This window comes from Crocuta crocuta, unplaced genomic scaffold (assembly GCF_008692635.1).
Source record: "Crocuta crocuta isolate KB4526 unplaced genomic scaffold, BGI_CrCroc_1.0 scaffold30, whole genome shotgun sequence".
NCBI lineage: Eukaryota > Metazoa > Chordata > Mammalia > Carnivora > Hyaenidae > Crocuta > Crocuta crocuta.
The window spans coordinates 13827151-13846203 of NW_027528345.1; the positions used below are offsets into that span (position 1 = coordinate 13827151).

The 19053-nt window shown below is 54.9% G+C and overlaps 2 protein-coding genes across 4 annotated transcripts; both read left to right on the forward strand.

Annotated features, from left to right (window-relative positions):
• The first annotated feature begins 275 nt into the window (after positions 1–275).
• On the forward strand, positions 276–12971 carry HOXC6 (homeobox C6). 3 transcript variants are annotated; one of them, XM_077753627.1, is made up of 3 exons: positions 276–536; positions 11346–11571; positions 12299–12971. In XM_077753627.1, the coding sequence occupies exons 2-3, from the start codon at positions 11418–11420 to the stop codon at positions 12604–12606; spliced, it is 462 nt and encodes a 153-aa protein (XP_077609753.1). In that variant the 5' UTR covers positions 276–536; positions 11346–11417; the 3' UTR covers positions 12607–12971. The 3 variants fall into 3 exon arrangements, with proteins under 3 accessions (XP_077609753.1, XP_077609754.1, XP_077609752.1); XM_077753628.1 differs by having other exon boundaries at positions 11409–11571; XM_077753626.1 differs by lacking the exon at positions 276–536 and having other exon boundaries at positions 9074–11571.
• Positions 12972–15549: 2578 nt separating this feature from the next.
• HOXC5 (homeobox C5) lies at positions 15550–16849 on the forward strand. The gene is made up of 2 exons (XM_077753629.1): positions 15550–16003; positions 16635–16849. The coding sequence occupies exons 1-2, from the start codon at positions 15550–15552 to the stop codon at positions 16847–16849; spliced, it is 669 nt and encodes a 222-aa protein (XP_077609755.1).
• Positions 16850–19053: the final 2204 nt, after the last annotated feature.

Sequence of the window (19053 nt, forward strand, 5' to 3'; positions counted from 1 at the left end):
GCAGAACAGTCCTCCCTGTAAGAGCCTAACCATTGCCAGGGAAACCTGCGCTGGGCGCTCCTTTCATTACCAGTATATTTTTTTTATTAATCTGATTAATAATTATTTTCTCCCCCCATTTAATTTTTTTTCTCCCAGGTGGAGTTGCCGGAAACTGGGGGCACCTGGGGAGGGAAGATGGGGGGGGAAGGGCAGGAGTTGGGGGCACCTCTCTCTCCCTTCCCGATCCTCTAGCCCCCCAAGGGGCAGGAGGCCTGCGGGGGCAGGAGTTGAGACAGGGAGCTGCAGACGCCTCCGCCCCTCCCCTCCCCACCTTTCCCTCCTGCCCCCTTCTTGCAACTCTCCTTAATTTTATTTGGCTTTTTCATCATTGGGACTATTCTTTTTTATTTTTACATTTATCTAAAGTGTACATATGTGTGTGGAGCTGAGACAGGCTCGGCAGCGGCACAGAATAAGGGAAGACGAGAAAGAAAGAGTGGGAGAGAGAGAGAGGCAGAGAGAGAGAGGGAGAGGGAGAGTGACAGCAGCGCCCGGTAAGTGTTTCCTTATTGGTTCAAATATGTAACTAATGGTCCGTAGCTGGGTGGCGGTTTCAAGATAAGGACAGCAGCGGCTTGTCTTGGTTAGAGAGGAGAGGGGGGCTGGCGAGAGGGTGGGCGTGCGGGTGNGGTTAAGCCGTAATATGGTAGTGTGGGAAGTGTGTTGTCCTGATGTCACTGTGCGCCGAAGTTGGGGGTCGGGGGGCAAGAGGACTGAGCCCGTGGGGCTCAAGGCCGGGGTCTAGTGCGCTGACCGCTGCCTTATGCCCACCCTGCCCTTACCTATTATAGATCTGCGGCCTCTTGGCTAATGGGACTGGGATGGAGGGGGCCGGGAAGCTCAAACTCCAGGGCAAGAGAGGGAACCTGTAGGCTGTGACCATGGCCCCCGGAGCGAAGTCAGCCCCCCAACCCCCAAACAAACTTTCCGGCGCCCCCTCCTTGCTCGGAGCCCCCTCCCTCCCGGAGAGCGCCGCCGCTAGAGCTCACACATGCGCAGTGCGGGCCCAGGGCCGGGCTGCGGAGCAGGAAGAGAGCGCTGCTAAGCTGACGGCGGGGCCTGTTAATTGGCAATTAAGGGGGAGGCTGTTGGCTGGTGCGCGTCAGCGGAGGGGAGTGCGTCTGCCCACCCCCAGCTCCCGCCCCCACCCCNGCCATCTTGTGCTTGGAGAAAAGGGGCCAATCTGCCTTCTCTCACCCGGCCCTGCGTCCCCCACCCCCTCCCGCGGCCACCGCACCAGGAATACCCACTGGGCTGCTTCACCCCCCTCGCCTGGCTTCTCTGAGCTAGGATCTGCCTAGTCTGGGGCGGAGGTGGGAGTTGGGAAGGCCCCAGGCTGGGTGGGGACAGGCCTAGGTCTCGCTGGCGGGGCTTCTTGGGTGCCTGGAGGCAGTGAGGACCCCAGGCGCGGCTGGCTCCTGGGGTAGGGACGTCAGAATTGGGCGGCCCGGAGGGTCCTGGGCGCTCGGGATCTTTCTAATAATTGGTGCTAATGGCGTGTTGTATGGTCTTAACCCGACACATATGGTTTCATAACACAGTGGCTTAATTTCTTCCAAATGTACGTGGCCCTGAATGTGTTGCAGTTTGATATATGACCCCGCCCTGCTGCCTGGCCAGGGTCCGAGGCGGCCTCTATATGTGTGAGCTTCTGTTTATAAAGGGCGATGCACACACAAACGCTTACACACCCCGGCGGACACACCCCGGCGCTGGGGGAGGGGAAGCGCATATTCCTGGAGAGGTTTGAGAGTCTGGGGGCCAGACTCACCTTCGATCCGAGCTAAGAGCTGCCCCCCACCTCCAGTCCTCTCTCGAGGCGCGACTGGGCTTCTCCGCCAAGCCGAGTGGGGGAGGGGAACGCTCCTCGATTTCCTGTTTAAACCCTGACCCGTCGCCTGGGGGTCGGGGGTGGGAGGAAGAACCTGTTTTTATCAAATTCTTAAAAATAATTCGACTGCATTCAAATCAACCCCCTTGGGTCCGAGTTGATGGTGAATCTTTTCTCCCCTCCCCCCACAATCCCCTTCCCTTCCTCTCCTGCCCCCCCAAAATTCCCGTTTCATATCCGACNGCCCTGGGGCTCACGCCCCGGGTAACCAGGCCGCGGCAGCGCGGCCCCGTGTCGGTGGGACCTGAGAAGGGCAAGGGGAGTGCAGTGGGCCCATGGAGGGGCCCTGGAGGCCTGAAAATGGGAGCGTTTCTCCTGGCGTAATGTGGGAACCGCCGACCGGTGAGGCCTCTATTTCTCTCTTTCGCGTGTATTTTGTCTGCCCCCGCTGTCTGCCCCCCCCCTCCGCCCCCGCCGATGGGCGCACCGACTGTGGAGGGGGGGCACAAGTCTCCTTTGTTCGCCCCCGACGAAAACAGTTTCCGGAGAAGGCCCCTCAGGACAGTGGGGATTCACCTGGGATATTAGAGGGGCCCCCTCCCTCCGGAGGGCTGGGCCTGGGTAAGGCTGGGGTATTTATCTCGGCCCACAGGGATCTAAACAGATGTGCTGCTGGCGAAATTTCAGGGTGTTGGGCTCATGGGTGACGGGTTAACGGCCGCATCCTGAGGTGTCCTTATATGATATTTTTATCAATTGATATTTAATCAATTTTTTCTGTCCCTTCCTGGCTAGGGTCCTGCAGGGCCCCCAGTCCTTCACCCCCTAGATCCTCCTCGTGAGACAGAGGGATGCAGAGAAAGCTTCGCAGCAGTGACTGATCCTGGTTTTCCAGTTTTCTAGTCTGGCCAGGGGAAAAATCCAACCCCAAACGCCAGCCCCTTCCTTCCCTCCTTACTTTCGATTTTCTTTCCCTTCTTTCTCTCCCTCCTGGTGCTCAAACAGAAGCACCAGAAGGGCCACCAGTGGCAACCCTCAGCCTCCTCACAGGCCAGATGCCCTGTAAACGTGGTCCTTAGTGCAGGAAGGTGCTGGTGTGATTCTCTAATAATAGCCAGGGCGGCTGAGAATAGAATCTGGCTCAGGGACTCCGCACACGCCCAGGGCGAAGGCTGGGCAGAGGCACTGCATCTGTGGGTCAGGTTCTGACAACGCTCCCTGGAGCCCAGGGCCCCTCTTTGGGCACCTCAGGCCTGCCCCTTCCAGGCTTTGTCAGCCCTGCCATGGACTGTATTTCATGCACCAGTTCCTAGCTAAGGAGAAATGGGCAGAGCAAACCCTTTCTCTCCCTGGGTCTGACACTTGTGATCCCCACGAAGAATGCACCCTTGTTTGGAGAAGGTGGCCTTGTTGGGTTGGCTGGTGTGTTCCAAAACCGGGCTTGGTAGCTTTATACACTTATTATATATACAGGCTCAAATGTACAGGCTCTGACTTATCCATGAATATATACAGACTCATGTTTCCTCAGTGGTTAATTGTGTATTACCATGCTTATACTCGCTCAAACACCGTTTTATGTGCATGCAAAATTTTGTTAGATGGGATTGGGCTCAAGGAGGCACTGGGTGCACCAAGAAGGACCTCTGGGCGTGCTCTCCTGGAAATGTGGGCGTGCTGGAATCGGAGTATGCGGGTTCCAGTAACCGACGGATGCCACAAAGGCTTTCTCAGACCTTATTGCCTTCATGGTCCAAGCAGCTGGGCCAGGGAAATATTGAATCCCTTCGGCTTTCTCTCCACACCTCCCCCCAAACTTCCCCAACTCAGAGGCTGTTTACCAGGGGAACGCTGTTGTGCTGAAAGTGAGAGTTTTGTGGGAAATTCTTTCTGTGTTTTCGTGGCTAAAGTGGACGTTTGAGCAGTTCTGAGCGGTCGGCTAGGCCCTGGTGCTTGAAGCCTTGCTGGGACAGCGAAGGGGCTCCGAGGGCTTCATAAAGTGGCTTCTGGGAAGTCGTCTGGGGCAGCTGTTTGAAAGGCTGGTGGAGAATGCGAGACAGAACGGGTTAGGGGTGTGATGGACATTTATCCCCGCTCTGCCCCTGCTCACCGGACCCCAGATTTGCCTGCGTTGTCTGGGGGGCAGATTAGGGGCTCTCCACACTTCCCAAATACCCAGATCTGGTTACTGGTGAGATTTCGTTTTCATTCTCTCGTCTCCCGGAGCCCAGGGGAGAAGGCTAACCGGGCAGTGCCAGAGAAGAAGCGGGGTCCAGCTGCCTGTGGGCCTGGAGCACTGAGTGTGGCCCGGGGCTGGCGATGAACAGCCTCCTTTCTTAGCCTTTCTCCCTTCTGGGGCCGCGAAAAGACAGAGCAGGGGAGAAATATAAATGTCCGTGAAAAGCTCCCGAAAGAAGGTAAAAACAGGAAAGGGTCTAGTGGGGCTTTCCTCCACTCCCTCGGCAATCAGGTTCTTCCCAAGACTTTCCTGTCCAGACACGCTGCGGGTGCTGCGGGTGCCGGGTGCCGAGGCTTGCAGCCTTCTTCCACCTTCTCCTGCCGGCGCTGGGGGCAGCCTTGGGCCTTTGGGCCTCCGCCACCCGTGGGTGCTGGGGTGACATTACCCCCAAACTGTGCCCCTTCCGCGGGCCCCCCGGCCTCTGCCGCTGTGGCTGCAGCCGCCCCTGTTTATTGTGTCTGTGAGTTGTTTACTTGTTTTGTCTGCTGCCACCCTGCGTCAGAAACCCGCCAAACCAGCAAACTCACCCAGGAGAACAAAGTGCGGCGCTACCCTCTGCTCCCTCCCCTTTCCGGCACCCTGCTCCAGCCATCACCTCCTCCCTCCCTCTCTCTCTCTCTTTCCCAGGGGACGAAGCAGAAATCGTCCTAAAATAGGGCAGCTGTTTATAGGGTTGGGGGAATTGTGGGGACACCATAAACCTCCGGGTGTCCTGGTGGTGGAGGGACTTAGAGCTGCCCTCCCCTCGCCTCCGGCTTTTCTTTTTTCCCCCTGGCAACTGCTTGGTTAAGGGGGCCACAGTCATTGAGGAAGCTGAGCCCCCCCTACCCCACTCCTCCACTCCTTTCTGCAAGAGTTTTCCTTGAGACACAGGTTGTTGGGTTTTAAATCAGGGTAATGTTGGCGGATTCATAAAACTAGATAAAGCATGTCACTCTCCCCTCGCCCTCCCTTCTCCTCAGCCCCCCAAAATAGCAGTGAATTTAAGCAAATCCTACAAAATTAAATTGCCCCTTTGCTAAAGATCCTATAAATCTCCAATCCCGCCAGGTGTAGAGTCGGAGAGGCCGCTGTTCGCCTCTAATTTTGCTCCTGGCTATCAAATCTAAAAGAGTAGCATCCAAGTAAGTAATATTCTCGATTCTGAAATTAATTCCCCCCCTCCCCGTCTCCCTCTCTCTTTTCACCAGTGCAGATTAAATGGTTCTCAGATCTGCAAACAATAAAGGATAAAATTATTTATAGGGAGATGAGGACGATGTTTCATTGTTGGCTTATTGTTCCAGAACATAATAACATTTTATTTTCAAGTGGGAGAACTTAACGCCAGGGGAAAAGGGAAAAGGAAAAAAAAAAAGTGAGGAGAGGCAGGGCACCCCCCCCAAAAACTCCTACTGTATATAACTTGTATGACATTTACAATTTCCTCATGACAACTCACTGTGACGTCATAAATGCCATGCTCCTGAATTTTATAATGCTCATAAACCTCCAAAGTGGGTCTGAGCAGTGCTTGGTGGGGAGGGGTATACCAGAAGCCGGGAAGTTGGGGATCCTTTGGGATCCATTCTGGGGGGCAAACATATTCTTAATATTTCAGATTTTCACTCTTCCTCCTGGGCCAAACTGGGCCACTTGCTTTTCCTCTCTGAAATGTCACTCAGCATCTGGGTTCCCTCCCCATGCCCAGTGGGGATGAGATACTGTATCCAAAGGCCCTCTCCTCAGCTGGTATTCGGCTGCTTGGGGGCAGAGGTGGGACTTGGGGGGGGGGGGGGGGAGGTCAGGCCCCCCCAAAGCCAGAAATGATTTCTTCCAAAGGGAGCTCACAGGGGCTCAGGGCTGAGTGGGATGGGACAGAGATGCTTGGGATCTGTTTTCCTTTTTAACCTTCAGTTAGTGAAGTGAATTGAGAAGCTAAACAAATGGCATTGTGGGAGCCTGTGTCTGCCGAGTGGAGTGGTGGTAAAGAGAGGTCAGTAAGAAATCTGGAAAGAGAGAGGGAGGAGAGAAAATAGGATGTGAGTTAGCAGTGGCTCTCCATGTGCCTTTCTCCTCTGCTTAATTGCAAATAAAGCAAAAGCAGCCTGCGCGGCCTCTCAACCCCTTAGCTCAAAAGAGGAATTGCCAGGCCAGGCCTCAGAGGTGTTTGGGGGCAGTTCTCAGGCACTTGGCATGTCCCATCTGGCCCCTTCCTCTTTCCCTCCTCCCTGCTGACCCCCAACGCCATTCAGCTGGCCAGCCTGGGCCCTGTCCCCAGAATATCAGCACCCCCAAATGGGATCCATTTCTGGGTTGGATGTGTCACATTTCGCCTTTCTCCAAGTGTCTCCACGCCTGAACTTTGAAAGCAGGAGGAACATTCTGTTTTGGAATGCAGTGTGCGTACGTGTGCATGGGGAGGTATGCGCCCAGATAGCTTCCCTCAGCATATCTGCGAGAAACTGGAGGCTTCTTGGGTGAGCTCTGCTTTGGTGTCCCCAAGCGGACCCAGGTCGCCCGCATTCAGGTTCTCAGGCGGACTTGGAGACCCTCTTTGCAATCCTTTGGCTCTGGATTCAGTGGGAGATCAAAGGAACTTAGACGCAAAACACTAGACATTTGGGGCAGGATTTATTTTTTAATGTTTAAGTGTAAAGAAATCTGATCAGAAGCCAGTCGGGCCAACCGAGCAATCGCTCTAGAACAGCAAAGCCTTAACCAAACAGTGCGATTGTAAGGTGAGCTGAACAATTATTGAAGCTGGGCTTTCTCTGCAAGAGGGATTTCAGCCCTTGCTCAGTGGCACAGAAGGGGCTGGTGGGGCAACTGCTCCTCCCCCTGGTCTCAAAATTGAGAACTGGCCGGGGTGGGTCCGGCAGCTGCAGAGGTTTCGGGGCAGCCGCGCGCGCCCAGGCCGAGCGCTGAATCCTGCGGCCCCGGTGTCCAGGTCCTTGAGCAGCCTCCGGAGGCGCGAGCTATAGTTGTGGCGCGCGGGCAGCCAGCAAGGGAGTGTGTGCGTCTGTGTGCAAGGCTGGGTGAGTCACAGACATCCGAGCAGAAGTGGGGGGATCTAGGCAGAGAGAGATGACTGGCAGAACACAAACTAACCCAGGACCTCTGGAAAAGGCTGTCCCCCATTAAAAATTCCAGACCTCATCCCTCTCCCTTCAGATACCCTTCCCCAAGAAATTAATAGATTTCCTAGAGCGGAGTGGAATGCAAAGGCGGACAAGAGGAGGCCTGCCCACGAACCCCTTCCCAGCCAGAGTCCAGTCACACCCATCCTCTCCCCGGTTCAGAGCTGCATCGGCCCCCAGCGCCTGGCCTGGAGCAGGTTAAGGCTGGGGTAGGAGCGCTTGACTCCTTCTGAGAAACCTTCAAGTGCCCAGCCTCCAAAGCACCCCTTAGCCTCTGGGACTCCAGGCCCCTGACTGCCCCCCATGCAGGCCCGTGGCGCCTGCAGTAAGTCTCTCTCCTATAATTAGTGCTCATGAAAAGCATGTGTTTTGGACTGGGGAGATGGGGAGACTGGAGCAGCGAGCGGCAGCGTTCCCCCTTTATTCCTGTGCTGTGTATTTTGAATTCTGTTTTGGAATCCACTAATTACAGCTCCGAAAGCGAAAATCTGTTCTCGCCGCCGCCAAACCCCCTCGGAATGCCTGATTCCGGAGGCCCAAGGGGCAGAGCAACTCGGAGACCTGCGGGCCTGATGGGGGTGTTCTCTGATTGCTCTAGGCTTGTTTTATAGAAACAAAGAACAAGTCCTCCCCCCCCCCACCCCTCCCAGGACTTGTGCATATTTACAGAGCTCAACTGCAGTTTTAATAAAACATCTGTTCTTGCTTCTGCTGATGAGTTTCCATAATTGTTTTCAGACAAATTTAACAGGAAAATATAAATATATTTAGAAAAACCCAAGTTCCAGCTCTCCCCCCATAGACAGTCACTGTTTCGCCAAAAAAAGAAAATTAACGTAAGATGAGAAAAGGAAAATATAATCCAGTGGAGGGAAGATCGGGCTCATCTGACCTGCTCTCCCCCCTTGGAGCGAATCCTTCCAGCAAATTTCAGCTGCATAATTAAAGATCTAACTGAAAGAAGAAGGCTGCTTTTCTCAGGAATGGAAGGTAATGGGGGAGAGTATGTTGGAAATTAATTTTGCTGAAAAATCTCTAAGCAGTGGGGGAATTTATTTGTATTTCTGCTTCCCCTCCTCTCCCCCTTCTAGCATTTCTGCCTTTTTTCCCCCAGCAGCTGGTTTCTGTTCATTATAAATCGGCGAGACCTTTCAGTCTCTGCCCTCTGTTTAGGGACGTAATAAAACACTTAACTTTCCGGGGTTGAGACTTACATTCTGCTCCTCAGGTCGCCCACCCCCGCGCCCACTGCTTTTAGGCCCCAAATGAGACTATCCCCAACTTTGGGGCCCCTCTCCCCTCCAGACTTTGTTTAGGAGGGGCTCAAGGAAACCCAGGCATCCTTGCTGGGGAGCTGTATAGCACATGCTTCCCCAGGAGACCCTTCTTTCTTCCAAGGTCCTTTCTTCCCCCCACCCCCCCCACCCATAAAAGAGATTTAAAAATATATAGAAAATCAACACTCATTGAAAACGAAACCTCATTAAGACATCCTATCTTCCATCATTCAATTTGTTGTACATTGCAACAATTTAATATCTTGAAGGAAATATCACTGACATGATTTATCCCTCTAGCAATCTCTCTCTGAAATGGGGGGAGAGGAGGAGGGAATTTACTCTCTCTTCCGGTCTGTTCTATGTGTTACACTGCTACCCTTAGGGCAGAAAGGAGGCTGGGAACTCTGGGAGCCGCCACTTGTGTCCAGGGGTGCACTGACTTGTTTCTTAGCTCAGCCCCTTGGGTCCCCCCCCCGCCCCCCCCCCAGTTCTTTCTCACTCTACCTCTTTGCCCTCCAGGGGGCCTGGAGCCCCAGCCAGCTGTTGGAAAACCTCTGTCCAGGCATGCCATGAATTTGAGGACAGCTGGATTCTAGAGCAAAAAGCAAGACACGCTGGTGTGTTTATGTACCTGGCATGTCACCCCCAAATTGTGAGACAACCCCCTCTCACAATCTCTCCCTTACTTTGGAACCCTCCTCTACCTTTTCACTTTTATCTCCTTGGGTAGAAGAAAAGTATGGTCGACAAGGGGGAACCTTGATAATATAGGGACCTTTCCCTTCACCCTTTTAAATACCAACAAATGTCCCTCCTTTCTGAAGGGTTGGGGCTGTATTTTTAAGAGCCAGCACAAATTGTCAGACAGGAAGACTCTTCAATCCCCTAACGAGGCTCATGTATTAACTAACATGCTGTCTCCACCAGCTCCTACACACTGTCTGCTTTTGGGTTCGAAACTTTATTTTTCCCCCCTAGCGACACTCCAGGGAAACCTTAACGTTACAGAAGATGAATAAACGGGTTTTTTCCCAGCATAGTCCCGTTTATGGCTTTATTGCTACCCATTGATTACTCCGCTTTGTTACACAGAAGGAAAAGATCATAAAATCCGGCGACATCCGGGTTCTTGTTATAGCCCCCCCCCCCCCAAAATGGTGAAGAGAAAATATGAGCTTACACTGCTGCCTTCGCCAGCCCCACCGCCCCCTCTTTGTCAACTCAAAGCATTTTCAGCCTATGTCACGATATCAAATGAAGTTTGGATTAATCAGGAGAAAATCCACATCTGCACACCTTCCGCTGTTTCAGTTCGCCCACTGCGGCTCGTGCTCAGCTGCCTTTTCCTAACCTTCTCTTCCTTTTTCTCGGCCCCAAGGTGGAAAGAAAATGGGGGTAGGGGCTGCTCAGAGGCCCGGCTCCGCCAGGTGTGGCTGGCCCTTGAGTGAGAACTCCCCAGGAGCCCTTTTCTGGAATCTCCCAAGCCCCAGAGCTCAGGTCCAGGGGTGCCTCCCTTGGCAGGCGCAGGGGGCTTCTGACCTGTGTAGGGGCTTGAGCCTGCAAGACGCTGACTGTCCTTCAGACCCCCACCAGCCTTCTCTGTCTGCCTGGATCTTATGTGAATTACCCCACCGGCCCTCGCTGGCTCCAAATCATAAATTCTCACCAACATAAACAGGAGTTGATGTGTCTAGAAAGATTCTCAGAGTTCTTTCTTCTTCCTTTTTTCCTTTCTGTCTCTCTCTCTCTCTCTCCCACCTTTTACTCCTTTCTCTCTCTCTTTCTATTGTATTCTCACACATTTTCCCTTTTAGGCCAAAATGCTGCAAGAGTTGCCCCCAGAAGGGGGGTTCTGAGAGGCAGAAGGGGGCTAAGAGGAAGAGGAAAGCAGATGCATGGCCCCTTTGCCCACTTCAGCTCCGCCACTGTATCCTGAAGTCTCATCCTTTCCCCTTTAGACTGACTTACTCCCTACATCCCCCTTATACCTAGGACTATCAGCCACATTCTCCTTCCTCTGAGCACCACGTTTTATGGAGTTGCTTTCTACTTCTGATTTTTTAATTGGGGGGGGAGAGTGGAATACTGGTTTAGTGATGAGGACTCACTCCATGGAGGGTCAAACCAGGATTTCCTGCAGGATTTCTGGGGATTCCCCCCTGACCTGGGAAGGGGCTCCTCCCATGGAGAAATCAGAGTGTACTTTTAGAAGGGGGAAGAGATAAAAGATGAAATCAGATCGAAAAATAGAGGGACCTCTCCAGCCCTGGCTGTAGCCACAGCGCAGTAAAGTTAGCTGGGGCTGAGAGATTTCCTAGCAGTGTAGCGCCTCTTTCCTGGGCCCCAAGGCCCTGCTAACGCCTGTTCACCCTTCCCTCACCTCCAAATCAGTTCCCCAACATATATATTTTTAAAAGAAATCCAAGTCTTACTTTCAAAGCACACACTTAGTCTCAACTAGGGAATCAACAGAAGCAGAAGCGATTTTTTTCCCCCTTCTTGACATCTGGCTTGCGATTGGCTGGAAGAGGGTCAGCTGACTTTGTCATTTTGTCTGTCCTGGATTGGAGCCGTCCCTATAACCATCTAGTTCCGAGTACAAACTGGAGACAGAAATAAATATTAAAGAAATCATAGCCCGACCAGGTAAAGGCAAAGGGATGAATTCCTACTTCACGAACCCTTCCTTATCCTGCCACCTCGCCGGGGGCCAGGACGTCCTCCCCAACGTCGCCCTCAATTCCACCGCCTATGATCCAGTGAGGCATTTCTCGACCTATGGAGCAGCCGTTGCCCAGAACCGGATCTACTCGACTCCCTTTTATTCGCCACAGGAGAATGTCGTGTTCAGTTCCAGCCGGGGGCCGTATGACTATGGATCTAATTCCTTTTACCAGGAGAAAGACATGCTCTCAAACTGCAGACAAAACACCTTAGGACATAACACACAGACCTCAATCGCTCAGGATTTTAGTTCTGAGCAGGGCAGGACTGCGCCCCAGGACCAGAAAGCCAGTATCCAGATTTACCCCTGGATGCAGCGAATGAATTCGCACAGTGGTGAGTTTTACAGCTCCGAGATATAAATTAAATAAACTGAACTGGCTTTATGACCGGCTTCCCTAGAAGAACGGGCGGAGAGAGTTTTTTATGGCCCCATAAAAACAATCACGCTCGTCTCCTCGCCGACGCCGAGACAGGGCCCCCTCTTCTGCCCCCTCTGCTCGCCTCCCGCCTGCTCGCAGGGGCCTGGCCCCCTCGGCCCCTGAGGCATTGGAGGGCTCCAAGGCAAGCTGAGGGGGCAGGAACAGGGCAGGGTATGAGGGGAGGGGGCACAGGGTGGGGGAGCCCCCCAAAGTCGAGTCAGGCTGAGGAGAAAGGAGGGGGAGAGTAGGAGGCAGAGAAGTGGGGAGAAGTTTCCAAAGAGCTAGGGTGCTGGGGGAAGTGGGGGAGCCCAGCCCTTGAGAAATGGGGCCCTCATCCCCAGTGTTGGGGATTTTTCAAAACCCAGTTTGTAGACTTACAGCTTTCTGCCTGGTTCTTGTGCCCCCCCCTCTTTTCTTTGGGACACTCACCCACCCACATGTGGTGGGGGAAGTGAATGAAGTTGGGAACCTGGCTGTACCCCCAGTGGGGGTGGGGCAGGGCGAAAGGGAGAAGGGCTGGAGTCTGAGGGGGCCCGTTAGCTGCTGGCCAAGTTGGGAGGGTCAGGACTTTGCTAGGCTAAACGGTCTGCGGAGGATGCCTTGCTGATCGTTTTTAGTGTGTTTTGTGCCCGGATCTCTAGGGGTCGGCTATGGAGCGGACCGGAGGCGCGGTCGCCAGATCTACTCGCGGTACCAGACCCTGGAACTGGAGAAGGAATTTCACTTCAATCGCTACCTAACGCGGCGCCGGCGCATCGAGATCGCCAACGCGCTCTGCCTGACCGAGCGACAGATCAAAATCTGGTTCCAGAACCGCCGGATGAAGTGGAAAAAAGAATCTAATCTCACGTCCACGCTCTCAGGGGGCGGCGGAGGGGCCGCGGCCGACAGCCTGGGCGGAAAAGAGGAAAAGCGGGAAGAGACAGAAGAGGAGAAGCAGAAAGAGTGACCAGAACTGTCCCTGCCACCCCACTCTCTCCTTCTCCCTTGCCCCCCCTCCAATTCCCTCCTAATCACACCCTCTGTATTTATCACTGGCACAACTGATGTGTTTTGACTCCCTAACACAAAATTAGGGAGTCAAATATGGACCTGAAAGTCAACTCTGGACCCCCCCTCCCTCACCGCACAAACTCTCTTTCACCACGCGCCTCCTCCTCTTTGCTCCCTCGCTAGCTCGTTTCTCGGCTCCTCTGCAGGCCCCTTCCCGCGCCCCCGCCCCCAGGCCTTGGGGGCTCCGTCCCTGAACCTCGCTTCAGCTCCACAGACCTCCCTTCAAATGAGGACTTGGCCTCCCACCCCCTCGGCGCCCCCACCCCCNAGGGAGGGCGGGAGGCCCAAGGAGAGCACGTCGTGGCCCCACAGCAACCCCCAGGGCCTCCCCGCAGCCCCTGCCCGGCCCCTCTGCCCCAGGAAATGCCCAGCCCAGGCAAATTGTATTTAAAGAATCCTGGGGGTCATTATGGCATATTACAAACTGTGACCGTTTCTGTGTGAATATTTTTAGCTGTATTTGTGGTCTCTGTATTTATATTTATGTTTAGCACCGTCCGTGTTTCAATCCCATCTTAAAAGGGGAAAAAAAGAGGGAAAATTACAAAAAGAGAGAAAAAAAAGTGAATGACGTTTGTTTAGCCAGTAGGAGAAAAAAAAATAAATTAAAAAAAATCCCCTCGTGTTACCCTCCTGTACAAATCCGACCTCTGGATCCGTTCTCGAATATTTAATAAAACTGATATTATTTTTAAAAGTTTATATTGGGATTTCTGTGGATTCGCTCGCCCGCCGGCCTGGGGTGAAAGTTGCAGCCGGCTCCCAGCGCTCCAGCGTCTGCCCGCCGCCTGCAAGCCCCCAGACCCTTGCGCTCGCCTTCCCCGGGAGCTGGGCGCGCAGAGCCGGGGCCTCCCCGTTCTCCCGGTGAACGTGCTGGGGGGGCGGGGAGGCCTCTCTGGGCCTCCCCTCGGAACNGGGAGAAGCCCCGGTTGCTCGGATTGGTCTCCAGCCGCACACAGGCCTTTCTTCCGGCCTGTGGTCGTCTGGGGTCCTCGGCTTCTGAACCCCGAGCCCCCAGGGGCCAGAAGAGCAGCGTCCTCCAGGCCCCAGGGCCTCTCCCGTCCGCCCCCGGGAGTGAGGAGGGGGGCGCCGCGCGAGCAGCCCCCCCGGGCCCGCGCCAGGCCGACTGTTGCGAAACGTGGCGGAGGCGGAGAGCCGAGGGGAAAGAGAAGACCGCGGGATTTGAGCCCTTCCGCAGGGACTGAGCGATTCAAGGACATCTCGAAAAAGAAAGCCTGGAAACTGAGCCTGCTCTGGGACTCCTGACAGGGCTGGGACAAAATTCCTGCTTCCTCACAGCCCCAGTCCCCGTCTGCTTCCTTCCTTCTTCTTCTGCCCTCAAACTCGGCGGGTGAGGAGCGCAGCCAGACCCTACCCTAACCCTTCCCCAGCTCAGGCCTTCTCTCCTTAAGCCCAGACAGAGAAACCTGAGTGGACCTAGGGGGCGAGGTAGTGAGGGGTCTCCCGGAGGGAAAAAATCCGCCAGAGTTTTCCAGATCTTCCAGCTCCCCGNCTGCGGAGCCCCTGGCCGCAGGCTGTGAAGGTTGCCCAGGCGCCTGACCTGCCCGCCTCCCCCACCTTCAGCCAGGTCCTTTACAAGCCTCCAGAGAGCTCAGAAATTGCTCTCCTGTGGACCTTCTGCATCTAGGTCCCTGGAAAACCTGTTCCAGAGGCCTTTTCCTCTGCCGTGCTCATACATTTGCGGAAGCTTGAATCTTGCTTCTCCATGCCCTCAATTAACATCTATTTTCTATCTCAAATATCTGGCAAAGGTACCACGTGAGGATCATACACATGGATACAGAGCAGTCCTCCAAGCCCATTGTGTCTGGTAAAATACACACACACACACACACACACACACACACACGCGAGAGAGAGAGAGAGAGAGAGAATTGTCTTGTTGCCACTCGGGGGTCCCAACATGGTGAGGTCTACTCAACTGCCCCTGGATCCTCACCTTCCAGGCTCATCCCAGAATTCCCACGACTCTCAGCTTCGTGACCCTCCCCCCATCTAGTTCTGCCCACCCAGGACCCTTCCTTCTCTGGACACCCTATCCACCTCTCCAAGGACTGGGTTCACTTCCACATGCTGACAGTCACCTCCTCAGCAGTAGAAGGATCTTGGGGCCTCCAAAGAGAGGGACTTCGACACTTAGTTTAGAGAAACTGAGATAAATCCCCTGAGGTCTCCAGCCAGGGCAGCAACTCCCCCCCTCCCCCAATCTCCTTCCTTCAGCCATTTTTGAAGCTTGAAAGGCTCTGGGGGAGGGGAGGACAGGGATATCCCTTAGTTTTTGCATCCTAAACGAGGCCTCATCTTTTCTTAAAACTAAATACAATTTAAAAGGCCATTTCAAGGGTTTGTTGCAGCAACAACCAGCTTCTCCTCTACAGGGTAGAAAATCCAGCGGTCTGAAGGCGAGCCGACAAGCCAGGATGCAATTCCTCCAAGTAGGCACCAGGTGTCGCTGTGGGCTCGTTGTCCCGGCTACCCCCCAATTCCAAGAACCATTTTTTTTCTCCCCCTTCTCTCGCTCTTTCTCTCTCACTCCCTCTCCCCCTTGGTTGGGCTTTGCCAACATATCAAGATGCGTTTCGCCGGCTTCCATCACTAACCTCCCGGAGGTCATCAAGCCAAATTTATGAGTGGCCGCTCCAGTCACGTGACTCTATTTAAGGCTCCCTTATTTGGGAAGAGCGCATAGGATAAAGAAAGAGATATCTCCACCTATAAATTGTGCACTTTGGAGAACAAAAAACCCCTCAACTTCAAAGAGTCACAAATCACCCTTAATCAAAAAGGGTGCAGAAATTTTTTTTGGGCCCTCCCCGCCATGAGCTCCTACGTAGCCAATTCATTCTATAAGCAGAGCCCCAATATCCCTGCCTATAACATGCAAACTTGTGGGAACTATGGATCGGCCTCAGAGGTGCAGGCATCCAGGTACTGCTACGGTGGATTGGACTTAAGCATCACTTTCCCACCGCCTGCGCCTTCCAACTCTCTCCACGGGGTAGACATGGCTGCCAACCCCCGGGCTCACCCCGACCGCCCCGCCTGCAGCGCCGCGGCCGCTCCGGGACACGCTCTGGGCAGAGATGAAGCGGCTCCTCTGAACCCCGGGATGTACAGTCAGAAGGCGGCTCGCCCAGCGCTGGAGGAGCGAGCTAAGAGCAGTGGGGAGATCAAAGAGGAGCAGGCGCAGACAGGGCAGCCCGCCGGACTGAGCCAGCCACCGGCCCCGCCACAGATTTACCCGTGGATGACCAAACTGCACATGAGCCACGGTAAACTTTAGGACTTCATTTTGCGCGCTCGGGTCCGCCTGGGTTTTATAGGCCATGCGGGGCAAATAAAGAAAAAAAACCTGCGGCCATAAATTTTACGATCCAGGCATCAATGGCTCGTAAAACTGTCCACTAAAAGGCTTAGAGGCTGTGTGCGCCCAAATTTACGACGACATAATTGGATCATAGGAACAAAACGTGTATAAAAGGCAATATTCAATTTTTGGGGGAGAGGGAGGGAGTTAAAAAAATAGAGGGATCTGAAGGGTGAGGAGCGCGGGGCTCCAGAGCAGGGAGCCCCCCGCGGCCCCCTCCCTCCCACCNCGGTGCTCGGATCTCGAGGGTGCTTATTGTTCGGTCCGAGCCTGGGTCTCCCTCTCCCCCCAGCCCCCTCGGCCCCTCCGGCTGCTGAGTGAAGGCTGCGGCGGAAAGTTTCCTGCCCGGGCGGAGGCGCCTCTCCCGGGGCTAGGCTGGGCCGGGCCGGGCCCGCCTGCGGCCCTCTGGGCCTCTCCTGCCCTGCTCACCTCCTTCCCTCCGGCCGCGGGTGGGGACCTGGGCTGGGGTCGGGACGCTGGGGCGCTGCACGCTATTCACCCCTTCCTGGCTTGGGGCGGGGGGATTTATATTCCAGAGACGGACGGCAAGCGGTCCCGAACCAGCTACACGCGCTACCAGACTCTGGAACTGGAAAAAGAATTCCACTTTAACCGCTACCTCACTCGCCGCAGGCGCATAGAGATCGCCAACAACTTGTGTCTCAACGAGAGACAGATCAAGATCTGGTTCCAGAACCGCAGGATGAAGTGGAAGAAAGATTCCAAAATGAAAAGCAAAGAGGCCCTTTAGAGGCAGCGGGGAGGCCCGCAGCTAGCGCCCTGAGTCCGCTTTGCTCCCTGCGCCTTTCCTTTTCGGTTTTCCGCTCTCTATATTTTTTGGGGCGAGGGCGGGGGCTGCACCTCCGGCTCCGGGGCCTCACAGACAAAAGCGCTTTTCCTCGGCATTCCGCATCCCCACCGACCCCAGGTTCCCTCAGCTCTGCTTAGCACCGGGGGGCCCAGGGCAAGCTCCGCAGGGGCTCCCCAGAGGGCGGTGGAACCCTGGCCTGGGCCGCCTTTCGGGCTTCCAGTCCCAGAGCGGCCTGCAGGCATTAAGGTCGGCCTTGCGGGCTCCCCAGGCCCCGCGCCCCGACCCTCCAGCCTCCCCTCTCCTTTGTTCCCGGCTTCGGCTGGCCAGGCGGCTGCGGGCTGGCGAGAGTGGTTGTGCCCGGCGGAGCCCGGGCGCCAGACTCGGGGTGCTCCGTCGTAGCGACTAAACGCCTAGTTCGGTTTTTAAATGATTTGCATATGAAAGGGGGGAATGACTGCAGGTCCGCCTGGGGTCCCCTCGGTTGCCCTCGGCTCTCCAGACCTTCTCCCCCATCCCTAAGCCCGGGAACCTCTCCAGCCTGCGCCCTCTGCATGTCCTCTCAGGTCCTCCCCCACCGCGCAGACCATTAGCTAGCTCAACTTTTGGGGTTCCTTGCCACTGGACCCCAGCAAGCAGTCCCAGAGGCTCCTGGCTACCCACTAGTCCCTGCCATGACTTTCTGTGCCCTCCTGCCCCATCGCTGATGTCCAACTATTTATTGACTCCAGGTCTTTCCTGAAACTATATTTTGTCATATCAAATAAAGACAAAGAGAGAAGACGACCAAAGGCGCAGCAGTGCCTCTCTGTGTGGGGCATGTTTTGGGTAGAAGTGTCTAAACAGGCATTGGGGTGTAGGGGAGGCCCACAGCCTCTCAGCCTCCTTTTGAAAAGAATTTTTAGGAGCTTCTAGGCGTGTTGAGAAGAGGAAGGTGAAAGTGAGCTCCTCTCCAGATCGCCGGTTTCCCAGAAGGGCCTCTGGAGAAAGGGGAGGGCACCTGGGCACTCTGCACTGGCTTTTCCCATGCTGTGACCCGCCATGGCTTGTAGGCCTCTGCACCCCATTCCCACCTTGGCTGGATAGAGCTGAGGCCTCTAGACCGGCAGCAGGCCCCACTGCATGCCAGAGCTAATTGGCAGGGACCGGTGGCTCCGTGGTACCTCTGAAGATCTCTCCCACGGCTAGGTGGTCCCTGAGGGGCCTCCCCCCGACATAGAGGGAGGGCTGAGCCCTCGGCCCAGGGACTCACTTGGTCCCAGAAAGATTCTCAGAAAGAGTTGGTACTGTTTGGTAAAGGGGTGTGGGGGAGTTGGAGGAAACATGTCTTAGCTTTTTAGGATACTGAGGGAGACAGGAGCAAGGAGGGCAATCTACAGTGTACCTGTCTGGCAGGAAACCTTCAGACCGCCTCCCCACTTCTAGGGCCTAAGGCTCCGCAGGACAATTAGCTGGGAAAGGAGCTGCATAGACTGGTGCCTGAGTCCTGTCTGTTTGCCATCATTTGTCTCAGTCTCTGGGATTTTGTGTGGAGGGGGAGGGTGGGCTAAAGGGACGAGGGTGGGGGGGGAAGCCAGATAATTCAGGTGGTGCCCGAGGCTGGCTGAGGCCCAGGCTCTGCTCTGCCCCAGGCTCCAGGGATGGGATGGGGGAGGAAGTACTTTATAGGAGAAACAAATGTGGGAAGGGTCCATAAAACTTTACTGCATTTCCTCTCCCGCCTCCCACAACGGGGTGATTTCCTGGAGCCAAGCCTAGGCCCCCCACACTGGGGGAGGGTGTGGTTCAGGAGCTGGGCTAGAAGGCCGCAGGAGCAGCCAAGAGGGAAAGGGAGCAGAGACTCTGGGGAGGGGCAAGGGGAATATTTATGATTATTAATGGTGATGCTCCTTGGATTTATTGTAAGGACTGAGTTCTCTGCATCCCAGTGCCTGNAACCCAGGAGCCTTTCCTCACCCCATGCCCAGCACGTAGGAGGTCTGGACAAATGATTATCGAACTACACCTATCTCTATACCCTTCCGTTTGCACTGCGCTCTGGCCAGACTCGCACACAGCAGCAGTCGGCCCAGCCTAGCACCAACTCGGCTCCTCTTCTCTCAATCTCTCTCTCTCTTTCTCTCTCACTCTCTGTCTCTCTCAAATAA